Raw genomic sequence first — 18,066 nt, 5'->3', positions numbered from 1 at the left:
ACTAGGGTCCCAGATGTGTTGAAGCGTGATATCTTATTGTGAAGGACATGACTAAGGTCCCAGATATGTTGAAGCGTGATATCTTATTGTGAAGGACAGGACTAGGGTCCTAACGTGATATCTTATTGTGAAGGGCAGGACTAGGGTCCTAACGTGATATCTTATTGTGAAGGGCAGGACTAGGGTGCCGGATGTTTTGACGTGATACGTACCGGTGCTACGGTTTAACAGGCGACCTTGTTAACTGGCAACTTCCTGTCGAGCTGTCTTCGTGAATGCCGCTTGGGTTTAATTTTGTAATGAAGTGTCAACCCCTCTCATATAGCTACATAATATTATATAGTATATACGATACAAATTAAACAATGCGGCATTCACGAGGGCAGCTACGTGTTCTCTTCATATTGCCAACGGCTCTGTAACTACGTCACCAACGGACGCGTTGGTTCAAAGTCGCCAGTTAACACGGTCGCTTCTTAATCCGTAACACCGGCTAATTCACCGGAGTTAGCGTCCTTGGACCGACTCCAGTAAAGGCTAAGCTAACTAACAATTAAAACGACATTTAGCTCCAAAAAAGTTGTGAACTCGTAGCGTTAGCTAGTTGCCACTCACCCAGGACCTCAGCCGTTAGGCATAAGACCGCGAACGCGTTCCGCAGAAGGTAAACGCCGGCTCTCCATGGCGGCATCGCGGGGTTCCCCTCCTCGGTGAAGATGTTCCCCTCCTCGTTGAAGATGTTCCCCTCCTCGGTGAAGATGTTCCCCTCCTCGGTGAAGATGTTCCCCTCCTCGTTGAAGATGTTCCCCTCCTCGGTGAAGATGTTCCCCTCCTCGTTGAAGATGTTCCCCTCCTCGTTGAAGATGTTCTCCATGGTTTCATCGACGAGTTACGCGAGCGTTAACTAAACTAAATGACATAGTAACATAATATAACTATTATTGACCGCGTTCTCAAACTCCTTCATCAATACTTGGTTAATAGTAAAATGATAATTAGATATTTTCGTCAACAACAACAAAAAAGTACTCACCAGAAACAATAATGAATTGTCTAACTGCTTTTTTTTATAGCTCATTTCAACTGCGCTGTGTCGCTATGGCAACGGCTCGGGTCCGAGGTGAGTTGAGGTCAGCTGACGTCACTACACACATCAAAACAACGCAACCTTAAATAAAGTGGAACACATTTGTCTTCGTCATGTTGCATGGTCGTGACGTCACAACCGCACACATCCAGAGGCGTTTTGAGCGTTGTCGTCTTTGTATATCACTTTGACCTGTTTTATATATTTTGTAGGGCTGTCAGCGTTAACGCGTTAATCTATGCGATTAATTTGGCCGCGTTAACGCACTAAAATATTTTAACGCAATTAACGCAAGTTTTTTTTTTTTTTTTACCGCAGCAGTACGGTTTGACACTGTTTCCGTTTTTAAAACAATCATTTCTCCGCGAAAATAAGGAGCAGAAATCAGTTTAAACTCGTGGATGAATCAGTCGGGTTTCCTCCTGCTCCTCCTTCCTCCCGTCTCCCCCTCTGATACACAGAGGAACGCGACGGCGACGAGTGTCAGCGACGCGAAAGAACTCGTCACACGAAACCTTCACCGTGATTGATTGGTCAATCGTTTGGTCATCAACTTGGGGGAAAAATACCAATGAACACTCAGTAAGTAATCAAGGACCTCCACCTCACAGGGTTTAGGCTCATAGCAGCCTTTTTCAGTCAGACCAGACAGAGACACGGAGCGAGGACAACGAGGGCTCATTTCAGAGAGAGATTGTTGTGATGTGTGATGTATAGGGGGTGTGGGTGTGTCAAAAAGACTTAAAGACTGAATTTAATTTATTTTGTAAAAAAATAAAAATGCCCCCCCCTCCAGAGGGGTTAACGTGACATATGTGAATGTCAGTCAGTTCCCAAGGCCACTGGTTCTGCTGTTCAGTGTTAAAGATGACAGGACCAATGGGGTCTCAATATACTTCTTTTTTTTACTAATCTGATGTTTCACTGAAGAAACAATTTATCATCCACGATATTAAATACCTCGCTGGCACTTTATATGTAGGAGCTTCTTTGAAAACACAGCTCTGTGTGAAGTTTTGTGTTTAAAAAGAAGAGAAACACTTTTAACCCTTGTGTTGCCTTCGGGTCATTTTGACCCGATTAAATATTTAACCCTCCCCCCGCCTTTGGGTCATTTTGACCCGATTCAATGTTTCACCCTCCTGTTACCTTTATATTTACTAACATATTTTACCCTTTGGGTTCAATTTGACGCCAGCAATTAAAACCTCCAGAAAATTATTAGAATTAATATTGTTTTCCAAGTTTAAGTGTGAGGCACTTTATGTTTGTTTGTTGACTACCGAAAGAACACCGACATTAAACATTGAATGGGGTCAAATTAAAAGGCGGCAGGAGGGTGTAATATTGATTCGGGTCAAAATGACCCGAAGGCAACACAAGGGTTAAACGGTGAATTTTTGTTTGTTTGTAAAATGTATAAAATGAGCCCAGCCTCCAGAGGGTTAACGTGACATATTTGAATGTCAGTCAGTTACCAAGGCCACTGGTTCTGCTGTGTTCAATGTTAAAGATGACAGGACCAATGGGGTCTCAATATACTTCTTTTTTTTTTACTAATCTGATGTTTCACTGAAGAAACAATTTATCATCCACGATATTAAATACCTCGCTGGCACTTTATAGGTAGGAGCCCCTTTGAAAACACAGCTCTGTGTGAAGTTTTGTCTTTAAAAAGAATGAACTTTTAACTTTTAACTTGTAATTGCGATTAATCGCGATTAATCGCGATTAATTAATCGCAATTTCAAACTGTGCGATTAATTAGTTAATTTTTTTTAATCGATTGACAGCCCTAATATTTTGTCTTAAAACATGAACATCTTGATCATGGGACCTTTAACCCTGAAATAAAAATAAAATGTAAAAAAAGAAATTGTGAAAGGGATTACGCAATATTGTTTGCCTCTATAAATTTGATAAAAACAAAAATAAATAAATAAAAGGGCTGCAGATTTAACAGTTGTTAATTAATCAGAAGTTGTATGTATAGCTCCCAGGAATTTTGCTTAATTTTTGTTTTCATTTGTTGGTATTTCTTTGTGTGAGTGGGTAGCAGGTCCGTCTTTCCATCAGGGGGTTGGAGGTTCAATCCCCGCCCTAGTCGATGTGTCCTTGAGCAAGGCACTTAACCCTGAGTTGCTCCCTGTAGCTGCGTCTACAGTGAATGAATGTAACTACTGTAAGTCGCTTTGGATAAAAGCGTCAGCCAAATGACATGTAATGTAATGTAATGTGTTTAGCATTAATGGCATGACAGAATGAATCATAATAAATACATTTTAAAAAATCAATTAATCATCATCTGAAATTGGGATTGGATTAAGTGCAATAGGCATTCAGATGATCACACCCACGACCTACCAGCCAGACCGGCTGGACCAAACGGCATCAAGCTGCAGCCCAGGTAGAGGGAGGAGAGCCCAGGTGAAACCCTGCAGCGAGGACCGAGGGCGACTCCACTACCCTTCCTCCTGCTACCCGTCTGATGTCGAAGAACAACACGGTGGAGGACAGCAGCTACAGGTTAGTGAGCCCACATCTTGACAGAGACCGTGGCGCCATCGTTCTTACCCGGATCAAGCTGCACTTGATGGGCAGGACAGGACTCTGTGTTTACGTCATGGTGCCTCAAAGTCACAGTCGATGGACAATGTTTTTATCGTGTTGAATTTATAATGTGAAGACATTGGCCATATCATCTTCCTCAGAGAACTGGTTTAGTTACATTCCTCCCGTGTTTGCTGTGTGACGAATGGAGTTCAACTGAATTTCGGGGTGCGTTCCTGTGTTGCATAATGACATTCTATCCCTGAATAACATTGCTTGTGGTCTTTTGTTGCTTTTCTTTTTCTTCCTGAATTGTAATAGAGGTTAATATCCGTAAACAAAACAAAAGTAGCATTTTGTTTTCTATTGGCCTTTTTTAAGTAAATGTATATTTACAATTATAATCGGTTAGATTAAAAAGCTAACGTCAACATAGCCTGACCAGAAAGCATTCTGTTGGACCTGTTAATCACCATGACCTTTGCTGTTGTTTCTGGCACGCCTTTGGATGCGTCATTTCACAAAGCAACTCTGCGCATGCGCGGATCGGGTCTGTCGACGCGGTTGTTTGCCGAACGCCCAGTCCTTAAAAAACTTCATTGTTGTGACACACTTCCCGGAGAGAGCGTTCTCACAAGTACCCGTCCTGGGAGCTGTTTGAAGAGATTATCTGTGAGGGTAATACAATATATATATATATATATATATAGCCAGGATCGGAGCAACACGTCAGAACTGTACACCTGAGGACTCAAGGTACTGTGGGAGATTAATATATATATATGTGTGTGTGTATGTATATATATTAGATATGTACAGATATGTTTTTGTTTCCGAGTGTCCTGTTCATGTGTTTTGTTTGAATCGGTAATATAAATATAAACTTTAACGCGCTGAATGTCCAAACCTCGTTCTGAGTGCCTGAGTAACCCGAGTTATGTTTAACTGTTATTGTGCTCTCATAATCCACAACACGAGAGGAAATCCATCGACATTAACGAACTAATAATTCTAAACGAGTCTAGCTCTTTACTTTCGTTTTCCAGAACTGGGCGAGTTAAGTTTCGTTTCCCCCGCAGCAGCAGCAGTTTCCGCGTTGCTCTGCGTCGCCGCGCTCCGGTCATGGCCGACGTGCACGCGGGTCCGTTGTCTCTGATCGGTCTGGAGGACGAGCTGACGTGCAGCATCTGCCTGAGTCCCTTCGACTGCCCGGTGACCATCCCCTGCGGACACAACTTCTGCCAGGGCTGCCTGCTCGCCGCCTGGAAGGACTCGTACAGCTGTCCTCAGTGTCGGACCCACTTCGCCACCAGACCGGAGCTGAAGAAGAACACGGTGCTCAGCAGCGTGGTGCAGAGCTTCACCCTGAGGAAGAGCGAGAGCCAGGCCCCCCCGAGAGCCGAGCAGCAGCAGCAGGAGGAGGAGGAGGATGACGACGTCGTACGTTGTGACGCGTGCATGGAAGCGGAAGCGTCGCAGACCTGCCTCACCTGCATGGCCTCTTACTGCGAGGAGCACCTGCGGCCTCACCGGGACAACCCCGCCTTTCGGCTCCACCAGCTGAGCCGGCCCCTCGGCGACCTGTCGGAGCGGATCTGCCCGGACCACCACAAGCTGATGGAGCTTTTCTGCAGCCAGCACAGCCGTCCGATCTGCAGCCTCTGCCTCCAGCAGGTGCACAAGGGCTGCCCCTTCATATCCCCCGAGGAGAGGAGGAACCTGACAGAGGTGTGTGTGTGTGTGTGTGTATATGTGTGTACTTGTACATCTATCTTTGTGAGGACCGAATGTTCAACCAACCATGTGACGACGTTATTGACGGGTCCTCACCTATTATAAGGCACATTTTGAGGTGTGTGTGCGTGTGCGTGTCAGATGGATGAACCGATATCTGGCCGATACTTACTGATCTTAATTGAGCTTATTAATCACTGGACAACATTGGTAACCACTGGTAACAAGTCGGCTTGATATTGTGAGCATAATCGCCTGATCGTCCTTTTTTTAAGCTGAAGTTATCACTTATAGTTATAATTATGGGTCTGAACAAAATGAATGAATGAATGAATCCCGATTCTCTCTGAGCTGTGTGTCTCCGTTCTGTTTGTAGTCCGACCTGAGAGCCAAATTGGATGTTCTGGACGGGAAGATAACGAAGAATGAGAATGTCCTACGTCAAATGGATGACTTGCAGAACAAGCTGAAGGTAACCATCAACATTTAGCATGTTTAATTTACACAAATGGAACAAAAAGTGCCTTGAAAGAAGAAGAACAACGAGAACAAGAATAACAAGAAGAAGCTTGAATAAATCAATCAATTCAAGTTTATTTGTAGTCCATAAACATGTTTTTGTCTTGTGAGGTGTTTCTGTTTTTTTGTCCACGCCCTGTCTCGTGACCTAGCCATCTGTTCACGGGTCGTTCTCTTGATTCAAGGACTCGGCGACCAACAAGAAGATGGCGTTGTCGGTGGAGTACCAGCAGATCCAGGACATGTTGGCGCGAGAGGAGCGAGAGTCTCTGACCGCCGTGGACCGCGAGCTGCAGAGCTGTCAGAGCAAACTCAAGGCTCAGGCCAAGAAGTTCAGCGAGAACGTGAAGAACATGAGCAAAGCCAAAGAAGAGGTCCACGGTCTGCTGAGCCAGAACCACACGCTGGCCTTCCTGCAGGTGAGACACAACCGTGATCCTCGATCCGCTCAACATGTGGAAGCTGACTTTTAGAGTTTTAAATATAAGTGAAGCAAAAGCGGACAAATATGAATCCATAAAGCTTCGTTAAAGGGTTAAAGGACATTAATAAAGGATAACATACAAACGGCTTTATTCCTCCATCATCAGTACTGTGTATAGTTTTTTGTATTTATTTAAAACTATATTTAACCAGGTGAGTTAAAGTCCCATTGAGATTAAAAAACTATTTTTCCAGGATAACCTGAACAAGACAACACAAGAAACACATAATTACACTGAAAAAACATGAGAAACACATAATTACACTGAAAAAACATGAGAAACACATAATTACAAAGAAAAAAACACATAATTACAAACAAAAAAACACAAGAAACACATAAAACATGAGAAACACAGTTACAAACAAAAAAACAAGAAACACATAATTACACTGAAAAAACATGAGAAACAGTTACACAAAAACACAAACACATAAAAAAACATGAGAAATACATAATTACACTGAAAAAACATGAGAAACACATAATTACACTGAAGAAACATGAGAAACACATAGTAAAAAAACAACAACAAGAAACACATAACTACACACACAAAAACATGAGAAACGCATAGTTACACACACAAAAACATGAGAAACGCATAGTTACAGACAATAACACAGAACAAGACGAGTTAAAGGAACTAAAAGTGAAGAGACGGTGACGTAAGGAGTTAATTTAAGACACATGGACGTGTCGGGGAACCTGCCTCCATTTCTTTCCCGTTGTATTTAAAAAGCAGTACGTGGTGTCAGTTCTTTGAGTTTTTAAATGATCCTGCAGCACATTCCAGGAAGAGGGGCAGAGAACACAAAAGCCCTTTTTGGGCCGGTGAGCATCAGGAAGTCCTGAGAACTTAAAGAAGTATTTCCTGCCTGAGGAAGACCGACCGGTAGTTTTGGGAGCCGTAGACATGAAGGTGTGTCCCGACAGACATCCTCCCTGTGTTTCTGTTCTCAGGCTTCATTCGACCTTCCTCCTGCTGCCAACTTTGAGCCTTTCGCCCCTCGACTCACCCTGGACTCCAAGAGCGTGACGGCGACTCAGGCCTTCTCCGCCCTCCTGAAGGAGCACCTGACGGAGATGCTGAAGCAGCCCGTCGAGGCCCGACTCCTCCTCCTCCGACCCGGTGAGTGTGCCGGTCCAGTTACCGGAGGAAAGAGGAAATGTTTTTTATGAAATTATAACGAAGCCAATCGTGTTTAGGGATGGGTATCGTTTGGGTTTTTTCCGATAGCGGTGCTAAACCGGTACTTTTAAAACGATAGCGGTGCTAAACGGTGCCTGAACCGATCCTTTAAAAAAAAAAGCACAATGAGGACATTAAAAACCTCTTCGTCCATATTCCCTGTAAACGCCGTTCTCATGGAGCACTGACAAACAACGGGTATCTGACTGTCACCTTGTAGCTACGAGCTAGCGCTAGCTACCAGCTAACTTAAACATGGCTAATTAATTATTTGTTGGCCTACTTTTATGAACGCAAGACTTCCAACCCTAATCGTGTTCCACTTGTGTTGCAGAATGTAAGACTGACATTGTCGCACCTGGTGAGTTTGAGTCGTGAGATTAAACCAACATGTTGACTTTATTAACGCTATGCCTGGTGGGGGGGGGGCTACGTGCTACTGGGACTGACCGGTGGGGGGCTCCGCAGGTTGATCGGGTCCTTCACTAATTGCAGAGAGAGAGAGAGGGATGTGAGGGATGAGAGCGCTGTAGTAACGAGGTCCATTTCCCATTCAAAAGGTGAAACGGCAGCTCCTGGCTCAACAGCTGCAAGTTCTGGAAGTACCGGGTCTCAGCTGGAGTCTGGTACGTATTCATCTAAATATGCTGCAATAAAAGAAACTTTCACCGCAAAAAAGAAATTGCTCCATTTATGAAGTTTTTTTTAACCTCCTCCGTTTCAGAAGAAACCAAGTCGTCCCCGAAGCAGAAGAAGCCGCCCAGGTCCCGTAGTTCAGGTCGTCAGCCGACCCGCTCGCTGCTGCAGCCATTCCAAGGGCCTCATATGGAGCCACAACCCGGCTGGAGCCCACACCAGCATCCACAGGGCCCCTACATGGGTCCTCCTCACACGGGTCCTCCTCTCATGGGTCCTCCTCATATGGGTCCTCCATACAGGCCTCATCCATTCCTGCCTATTCCTTTCATGGAAGGACATCAGACGAGTGAGATATATCTTAATATACTTCTCACACTCACCATGGGCTCATCGCCTTTCTGCTGAAAAGAGAGAAGGAGAAATGAGTCGGACATGTGACAGTTAAAGATGAGATGCAGTGAGAGAGTATAGTGAAGCCAATTAGAGAGAGAGAGAGAGAATTATAGAAGGATAGCGAGAGAGAATTAAAGAGATGGCAAGAGAATTAAAGAGAGAGCAAGCCAGAGAGAGAATTAAAGAGAGCGAGAGAGAAAGAATTAAAGAGAGAGAGAAAGATAATGAAAGAGCGAGAGAGTACCCGGCTCATCATCAAAGTAACTTCACTTGATCTTAAAGTATTCCTCTACTTGTCGCTGCGTCGTGTAAAACTGTTTTTATGAATGAATTCACTCGAATAATAAAGCTGATACGTCTCAGGAGCTCCGAACCCAACGAGTTCCTAACGAGCTCCTAACCCAACGAGCTCCTAACGAGCTTCTAACGAGCTCCTAACCCAACGAGCTCCTAACGAGCTTCTAACGAGCTCCTAACCCAACGAGCTCCTAACGAACTTCTAACGAGCTCCTAACCCAACGAGCTCCTAACGAGCTTCTACCTGTCAGCTGGTCTCCTGCCTGTCAGCTGGTCTTCTACCTGTCAGCTGGTCTCCTACCTGTCAGCTGGTCTCCTACCTGTCAGCTGGTCTCCTGCCTGTCAGCTGGTCTCCTGCCTGTCAGCTGGTCTCCTGCCTGTCAGCTGGTCTCCTGCCTGTCAGCTGGTCTTCTGCCTGTCAGCTGGTCTCCTGCCTGTCAGCTGGTCTCCTGCCTGTCAGCTGGTCTCCTGCCTGTCAGCTGGTCTTCTGCCTGTCAGCTGGTCTCCTGCCTGTCAGCTGGTCTCCTGCCTGTCAGCTGGTCTTCTGCCTGTCAGCTGGTCTCCTGCCTGTCAGCTGGTCTCCTGCCTGTCAGCTGGTCTCCTGCCTGTCAGCTGGTCTCCTGCCTGTCAGCTGGTCTCCTGCCTGTCAGCTGGTCTCCTGCCTGTCAGCTGGTCTTCTGCCTGTCAGCTGGTCTCCTGCCTGTCAGCTGGTCTTCTACCTGTCAGCTGGTCTCCTGCCTGTCAGCTGGTCTCCTACCTGTCAGCTGGTCTCCTGCCTGTCAGCTGGTCTCCTGCCTGTCAGCTGGTCTCCTGCCTGTCAGCTGGTCTCCTACCTGTCAGCTGGTCTCCTACCTGTCAGCTGGTCTTCATGTATTTAACAGGAATGTTCAAAGATTCCTTTTCTTTTAAAATCTCAGAGCAACAATGGACAGGTGCAGGTGCTCAACCCAAACCGGGCCCCAAGAAGAAACCTCAAAGTAAGTAAATGTATTTATTATCAGACTGCGTGGGAAACACTCCGTTGCCAGTTTATTAGGCACGTCTAGCGGAAGCTGAAGTCTCAGTCGTGTTTACAGCTCGTAGAAAAGAGGAACTATGTTTTTTGTTTTTTATCTTTTACAGAACAAAAAGCAGCCCAAGCCACAGAGGGCAACGCGGGGAAAAGCCATCCAGCCCATTCAACGGAGGACCTGATGCAAGGCACACCCAAAGAGGCGGCAGGTAGGTCCATGAGAGTCTTCTACTGTATATTATATATATTATATAAGACCACAGCTGGAAAGAAACTGGGGTAGTGGAGTGTATTGTGGGTAATTTGACTGCCAGGTTATTATGTATGGAAGATGATATGGCTGGTTGTGCAGCAACAGTTATATATATATGTATATGTGTGTGTGTATATATGTATATATATATATGTGTATATATATTAACTATGTATGTATATATTTAGTAGGGCTGTCAATCGCTTTAAAAAAAAGTAACTAATTAATCGCACATTTTGAAATTCATTAATCGCGATTAATGAATTTTTTCTTCTTCTTTTTAAAGACCAAACATCACACAGAGCTGTGTTTTCAAAGAGGCTCCTACATATAAAGTGCCAGCGAGGTATTTAATATCGTGGATGATAAATTGTTTCTTCAGTGAAACATCAGATTCGTAAAAAAAAGAAGTATATTGAGACCCCATTGGTCCTGTCATCTTTAACACTGAACAGCAGAACCAGTGGCCTTGGTAACTGACTGACATTCACATGTCACGTTAACCCTCTGGAGGCTGAGGGCATTTTATACATTTTACAAAAAAATGTAAATTTACCTTTTAAAGGCGTTTGCATATGACACATACCCACGTGTTATACATCAAACATTCCAGAACAATCTCAGCTCTATTCAATGAGGCTCAGTCTGGTGCCGTGTTCTCTGCTCTCTGACTGACAGGCTGCTAATGAGCCTCACCTGTGAGGTGGGAGGTCCTTTGTGATTTACTGAGTGTTCATTGGTGGTTTTTTTCGCAAAATGTTGAGAGACAAACGGATTGACCAATCACGGTGAAGGTTTCGTGTGACGAGTTCTTTCCGCGCCGCGTCACCCGACACGTCGCCCCTCCGTTCCTCTGCGTATCAGAGGGGGAGACGGGAGGAAGGAGGAGCAGGAGGAAACCCGACTGATTCATCCACGAGTTAAACTGATTTATGATCCTTATTTTCGCGGATAAATAATTGTTTTAAAAACGGAAACAGTGTTAAACCGTACTGCCGCGGTTTGACACTCAGAGGAGTGAAAAAACTTCAACGAACACCGGAAGTAAATAAAGTTGCGTTAATTGCATTAAAATATTTTAGTGCGTTAATCGCGGCCAAATTAATCGCATAGATTAACGCGTTAATGCTGACAGCCCTAATATATATACATTACTGTGTGTGTGTGTGTGTGTGCATATATATATATATATTAACTGATGCTGCCATATATACACTAATGTTCAAAAGTTTGGGATCACCCAGACAATTTCGTGTCTTCCATGAAAAATCACACTTTTATTTATCAAATGAATATAAAAGACATTGACAAGGTTAGAAATAATGATTAATATTTGAAGTATTAATTTTGTTCTACAAACTTCAAGCTCAAAGGAAGGCCAGTTGTATAGCTTATATCACCAGCATAACTGTTTTCAGCTGTGCTAACATAATTGCACAAGGGTTTTCTAATCAGACATTAGTCTTCTAAGGCGATTAGCAAACACAATGTACCATTAGAACACTGGAGTGATAGTTGATGGAAATGGGCCTCTATACACATCTGGAGATATTTCATTAGAAACCAGACATTTCCCCCTAGAATAGTCATTTACCACATTAACAATGTAGAGAGTGTATTTCTGATTAATTGAATGTTATCTTTATTGAAAAAAACAGTGCTTTTCTTTGAAAAATAAAGTCATTTCTAAGTGATCCCAAACTTTTGAACGGTAGTGTATATATATTAACTATGTAAATATATATATATATTATCTGTTGCTTACATATATGTATTTATATATATTACTATGGGTGTATATATATATATAAACTGTTGCTGCCATATATATATGTATGTATATATATATTACTGTGTGTGTGTATATATTATATATATAGCTGCAGAACCAGCCATATCGTCTTCTTTATTAAATAAATAACCAATAAATAACCTGGCACTTAAATTACCCACAATACACTCCTTTTATTTATTTTTACAACCCCCATATTTGTTCCAGCTGTGGTCTTCAGCCCGACTGAAGGCACCGAGTCCAGAAACATCACTCGAGGGAATTCACCAGCCTTCATAAAAACAATGAGCTCAAAACAGATTAAAAATGCATAAACTCTGTGTTTTTAAAGCTTTTCGTCGTCTTCCCACGAGCCCGATGACAAATGTGTTTTTGTCTTGCGTAGGAACGACGGACATTCCCCTGGACATCACGTCGGCGATACCGAGAAGCGAACTTCTGAAATGTAGGTGAACGAGAGCGGCAGGTGTCCTCCTCCGTCAGTGGGGACGTGTCGTTGGTTTGCAGGGGAGACGTTTACATTTAAGGGGTGATTGTTTCCCCACTGACTGAAACCCAGGAGAAAAGAACTCTTTTAAACTTGTGAAATAACATTTAACCTTTGTTCAAAAATAATAAATTTACTTATTTAGGCTTACAGGATATGAGCAATTGTCATAAAAATGGCAATAATAAGACTATTAGGCAATATAATGACTATTAGGCAATATAATGACTATTAGACAATAATAAGACTATTAGACTATAATAAGACTGAGGCAATAATAAAACTATTGGACAGTAATCAGACTATTAGGCAATAATAAGACTATTAGGCAATAATAAGACTATTAGGCAATAATACAACTATTAGATAGTAGTTGTTTATTTTGATTATAAGACAAAAGACAATACATAGACATAACACATAGAGGAGGACGAAACATCATAAGATCAGAGTATTAAGAAAAAGCAAAAATAAATAAATAAAAATGCATGTGTACATGTGTGCTTATGTGTGTGTGTCTGCGTGTGTGTGAGCTTTTTTTTGGGGATTAATTAATTTTATTTTGTATTTAAAGAAACAAAATACATTGATGATGGCAGGTGTGTACCGTATTTTCCGCACTATAGGGCGCACTGGATTATAAGGCGCACTGTCAATGAATGGTCTATTTTCCATCTTTTTTCATGTATATAGCGCACCGGACTATAAGGCGCATTAAGCGAAACAAAACAGTCAGCCAGTCAAATTTTATGAAACGTGTTCACAATAACTCTCAACATTGTTCAGTTATAACACGTAAAATACAACACAATACACTCACAACCGCAAGCGAGAACTACAGTGAAGGGTGACATCGTTCTGGTCCCTGTTTCCTCCACGGTGCGGTTCACGGGGGTATCAGAGGTGAGGGGAACCGTGTCCATGTTGGTGACGTGCTCTGACCGGATCTTCTTTTCAGTGATCTGGTTTTTGCAGTATTACTCCGCGACGCTCCTAACTGCGGTAGCCGTGATGCTGCAAGCGGTGCGGCTTTGGAGTTTACCGAAGTCGTACTAAAACATGTTGACAGCGCGCCGTGAACCACACAAAATCGCTTCGAGGTCAGTAAGCACAAACAGAATTAATCCATATACAAGGCGCTCCGGATTATAAAGCGAACTGTTGTTTTTTGAGAAAATTAAAGGCTTTTAAGTGCGCCTTTTAGTGCGGAAAATACGGTATGTATGAGCGTATGCATGTCTGGGGATTGAATTGGTTTCCAGGCAAGGGAAAATAAAGAATAAATACAATTGATTAATTAACTAATCAATAAGATAAATTGTTGTAAATGATTGAAATATATTCTGACATTAAATGTTTCCAGTGTGTGATATGTGTTTCTGTGGGCTTTCTTTTCCGTCCCTCCCAGATGGAACGATACTCACGTTGGATCCGAAGACGGCCCACAAACGCATCGCGCTGAACGAGACCCTCACGCAGGCGTCGATGTTGGACGAACCGGCCAAATACCCCGACGGCCCCGAACGCTTCGTCAGCTGCTCCCAGGTGCTCGCCTCCAAAGGCTTCTCCAGGGGACGCCACTACTGGGAGGTCAAGCTGAGCAGCAACAACTTCAGCGGCGTCGGCCTGGCGTACGCCGGCATCGAGCGCGAAGGTCTCGCCAGCCGACTGGGCCGCAACAGCCGGTCCTGGTGCGTCGAGTGGTTCGCCGGCAAGCTGTCGGCGTGGCACAACAGCAGCGAGAGCGTGCTGGTCAACCCCAACCCGAAGCGCATCGGCGTGCTGTTGGACTGCGAGGCGGGCACCGCCACGTTCTACAACGTGGCGGGCGAGGCGCACCCCTTCCACTCCTTCGTGTTCCCCTTCAACAAACCCGTGTACCCGGCCTTCTGGATTCTGTCCAGCGGCTCGTCTGCGTCTCTGTGCAAGCTGCAGGTGCCCGGAGCCGATGCTAATTGAGATGCTACGTAAAGGGGCTGCGGCTAACGAATATTTGAACAATCGATTAATCTGGAGATTGTTTTTCTTCCGATTAATCTATAAAAAAAAAATTGCATTTTCAACCTTTTCTTCCAAAACAGAACTCGCAACCCTTTACAGCTATTTGTGGTTCATTGGCTTCGTTCGCAAAGGGGCGGGGCTTATCGCCGCTCCTCTGTTCCGTGGATACGGTTGTAATTTCCTCCATCCACCACGGAATAGACGAGCACTCTGCTTTATTCTTGTTCTGGACATCCCACAAACGTCGGGACATCCAACGCCCTCGCGTTCGCGTTCATAGCATCATTGTTGTGCTCGAACATCTCCGCGTCATTATGTACCAAAAAGGTGATTAATCTGGAGATTATTTTTACGATTAATCGATTTAAAAAACATTCGTTTTCAACCTTTTATACCTATACTCATTAACCAAAAAGATGACTTTGTTGACTAGTTGTACCGATGAACCCAGTCCTTATTTTTCATGGCAAGAAACTGGCCGCTGACCCCTCCCCCCCCTCCCTCTAACACAGTCGTACAGTTACAACCCAAATGGAAATTAGTGATAATTATTATAACCATTAGGGATTACTGCTCTGCTTCAAGGTTATTCTGCCCAGCCTATCGTAGCGACTGTACGTCCTTCGTGGTTGTCCTTTTACTGATGACGCTGAATTTGTATTTGGATGACCCAAAAAATTAAGATAGCTTTTTAAAAACATAGGAAAAGCAAAATACCTCCATGTTTTACAGTCTGTCAACTGCATGTTGAGGGATTCGGACGCACTCCCGTGTCCCAATTGCTTCATAATAAGTATTTTAAAAAGCAAGATACACAATTTGCTTTTTAAAGCTATATTATATGGTATACTACGCAGATGAAATACAGGCATAGCTCCGTGTTTGATGGTTCAGAGACCGGCAGGATCAAATATATTTCCCATTTTCATTATTTTTTTCCTTTTAAAATAAACGTGATTTGAAAACTGGTACAAAAGTGAAAGAGCGCTTTAGGTGTGAGGTCGGTGACCTTCAGCCCGTCACCTTGACGGGATGAAGCTCGGAGGAGTGGGGACTGGGTTTCAGTTTGAGGAGGTCCGATCCCCTTCCTCCTCCACTGGGATTACAACATTGTGAATGTGACTGGATGAACAAGTGAATTAATGACGTCACTCTCCAGCTCACGGCGGTGCATATTAATTCTGCGTGTGAATTGTTGGGTGTTTTTGGAGCGTTGGCTTCGCTCCGAGAGGTTTAGGGATGTGGTGAAGATGGTTTTAAGTTCCTACGTGTTTTTATACAACTCTTTCCAACTCGGCTCAATATTCATTGTGTCCTTTGTTTGTTGCTGGTTACGTTGCTTCTACTTCCAGGTGTTCCAACTTTAAGTAATTAGCAGCCTTCACTGGCCTGCTGGTGGTGCATTATGGGAGTTGAAGTCAAGAGAGCTGAATCAGATGAGGAACTGAGATACAACTTGAACAGTGGCAAAAATTGGAGAATTCCACCATTTTGTCTCAACAGTTATCAGGATTCTTTTGTTCATATATGAGCATATGAATAATTTCTGGTCACCCGAGATTATTTCCTATATAAAGTTTGATACCAAACGATGCTTAACGGACCACGTTGACCACGTGGCTGGATACAGATGTGTTCCTGTGATGTGATTGGCTGAGCAGGGTACCCATATCAAGAGAAGAGCAGCGCAACAGACATTTAACTGTTTCTTGTGGTCATTAAACAAATTTAGTTCAAAACAAGCTAACTAGTGTAGCTGCACGCTAGTTAGCTAAGCTAGTCAATTCAACCATGCTTCACTGCTACACCGGTTACAGGAAACGAGCCAAACAAAGTTGTCACTCTGGTGGCGGCAACGTGCAACACGCTGTGACAAGTGTGTTTATTAATGCACTTGTTAAATCTAGCTCTTTCACTCTGGCTCTCGTAACGTTACGAATATTCGCAACGCTTTACTCGCGTGAGTTGATTCGCCCGACTATTTGTGGTTTAATCGCTTCATTCGCGCCTTAATATGTGACACAGTTTTGAATGGAAGGGCCGTTTTACTGACGTTCCACGACAACCGCGCTGAATCTCGTAGCCGATAAAAGGTGTGAGACGACGAACTGTCGGTACGTTAAGAGCAACGTTTTTTTATACCTTTGCTCCACTAACTTCACGGCATTGACGCTGTTGACATTACCGATAACCTCGTTGCGGTTCGGACATGTCGACCGCTGCATTAATCGGTTTAATGTCGGTGAAGTTTCAGGATCTCTGCAGAAGTACGGACCTTTTTATTCTCCGTCGACCAGAAGGACTTAATAACCTCGTTAATGTTCGGACGAGGGTTGTCCTGATACCGCCTCTGCTCCCTCTCTCTCTTCAACCTCACTCTCTACTGCTCCTTTTCATGGAAGCAGTCAGCAGCTGGCTGATTACCAATCGGCCAGCAGCTGAGGCCAATCAGAGACCCCACCCCCCTAGCTGCCACATTGGTTAAGTTTAAAGATCTCTGCAAAAGTACGGACCTTTTATTCTTAGGTTGCGTGAGAATATTTGGGTAGTACACCCCCGACTGGACCTGTGCAGTGGAATCTTCTGTTTTCACTCGTCAACGCATCAGATCGATCGTGCTTCGGGACTCGTCGTCTTGACACAGGTTCGCTCCCAACGACCTCGAACAGCCGACGGGCGTGTCTACGCCGAGTGCAGTGGTTCAACTTTATGACTTAATTGCTTGCGCCTTCTATTTTAGAGTGTCATGATTTTTGGTAAATCATCCACAGGATCCAGTGGCGTTTAGATCAATATGTATGTTTGCTCACGGAAATAAAGTTCCTTGTTCTTTGCATCTTCTGTTTCCAAGTGTACCCGTGCGTTGGATTTGACCCCAAACTGCACGCTGTAAGAAGTTCACTCAAACATGTTTTAATCGTTTATGTGTGGTGGCTGTTTGCAACACTGTTGGTAAGTTAATTCCTATTAAACCAATTAAAAGATGTTTCTCGTTTCTTTTTTTAATTTTTATTATTGGATCCCACAAGTGATAAATATGGAAGCTCATTAATGCCATTGAGAAAAAAATAAAAGAATAAAAAAGTCACAATTATGAGATAGAATAATAATGAGATTATTTCAATTTACTATCATAATAATGAGATTATTTCGTTTTACTATCATTTTTATGAGATGATGGTATCTCATAACTGACTTACAGGATCCTAATTTTTTATATATACAGTATGTATATATATAAGTATTTGGACTGTGACACTTTTCTTATTTTATTCTTCACAGATTTTAACAAAACTGGCATTAGTCGTTTTGGATCTCCAAACTTTTTTTACACGTTCACATTTCATGACAAATTATGAACAGATTAAAAAAGTCTGGAGATGATTGAAAATGTTGAATTTGTTTCCCCTCTGGTCACGAGGACCAGAGAGGAAGGAGGCCATTAAAAGTACAGATCAGAATTGGCTTTATTGGCCGTGTGTGTGTGTGTGTGTTTACACACAAGTGGACTTTGACTCCGGTATAGGTTGCTCTCGTCCAGGGGCGTCTCTAGGATGTTGATACATCTGGGGCTGAGCCAGTGCAGCTGCTCGCCATGTTGGTGCCCTAAGCATAACTCCTTCATG

General features: G+C 43.5%; 2 protein-coding genes across 6 annotated transcripts in view; one reads left to right on the top strand and one right to left on the bottom strand.

Moving 5' to 3' along the window:
• The window catches only part of LOC130190342 (excitatory amino acid transporter 3-like), a 29,529-nt gene extending 28,406 nt beyond the window's left edge, over nt 1-1,123 (bottom strand). For 2 of the 3 annotated variants that reach the window (XM_056409703.1, XM_056409699.1), the window contains exon 1: nt 616-1,082. In XM_056409703.1, coding sequence (XP_056265678.1) covers nt 616-874 — 259 coding nt within the window. In that variant the 5' untranslated portion in view covers nt 875-1,082. Of the gene's footprint in view, nt 1-615 lie in introns of all 3 variants that reach the window. The other variant, XM_056409702.1, reaches the window with a different exon arrangement.
• Nucleotides 1,124-2,422: 1,299 nt separating this feature from the next.
• Nucleotides 2,423-17,425, top strand: trim25 (tripartite motif containing 25). 3 transcript variants are annotated; one of them, XM_056409799.1, is made up of 12 exons: nt 2,423-4,393; nt 4,717-5,365; nt 5,748-5,843; nt 6,076-6,309; nt 7,338-7,506; nt 7,901-7,927; nt 8,127-8,192; nt 8,291-8,551; nt 9,813-9,872; nt 10,018-10,116; nt 12,338-12,397; nt 13,848-17,425. In XM_056409799.1, exons 2-12 carry the CDS (start codon nt 4,760-4,762, stop codon nt 14,396-14,398), a joined length of 2,229 nt encoding a protein of 742 aa, XP_056265774.1. In that variant the 5' UTR covers nt 2,423-4,393; nt 4,717-4,759; the 3' UTR covers nt 14,399-17,425. The 3 variants fall into 3 exon arrangements, with proteins under 3 accessions (XP_056265774.1, XP_056265775.1, XP_056265776.1); XM_056409800.1 differs by having other exon boundaries at nt 4,684-5,365; XM_056409801.1 differs by lacking the exon at nt 7,901-7,927.
• Nucleotides 17,426-18,066: the final 641 nt, after the last annotated feature.

The sequence above is a fragment of the Pseudoliparis swirei genome, chromosome 24, assembly GCF_029220125.1.
Source record: "Pseudoliparis swirei isolate HS2019 ecotype Mariana Trench chromosome 24, NWPU_hadal_v1, whole genome shotgun sequence".
Classification (NCBI taxonomy): Eukaryota; Metazoa; Chordata; class Actinopteri; order Perciformes; family Liparidae; genus Pseudoliparis; species Pseudoliparis swirei.
The sequence above is the reverse complement of the archived record's forward strand: the minus strand, read 5'-3'. Positions and strand labels throughout refer to the sequence as shown.

Coding starts and splice junctions, on each gene's coding strand:
- trim25 (XM_056409799.1), top strand. CDS start 4,760: ATGGCCGACGTGCACGCGGGTCCGTTGTCTCTGATCGGTCTGGAGGAC. Junction 8,193..8,290: donor CGGGTCTCAGCTGGAGTCTG/GTACGTATTCAT, acceptor CCTCCGTTTCAG/AAGAAACCAAGTCGTCCCCG. Junction 12,398..13,847: donor GAGAAGCGAACTTCTGAAAT/GTAGGTGAACGA, acceptor CGTCCCTCCCAG/ATGGAACGATACTCACGTTG.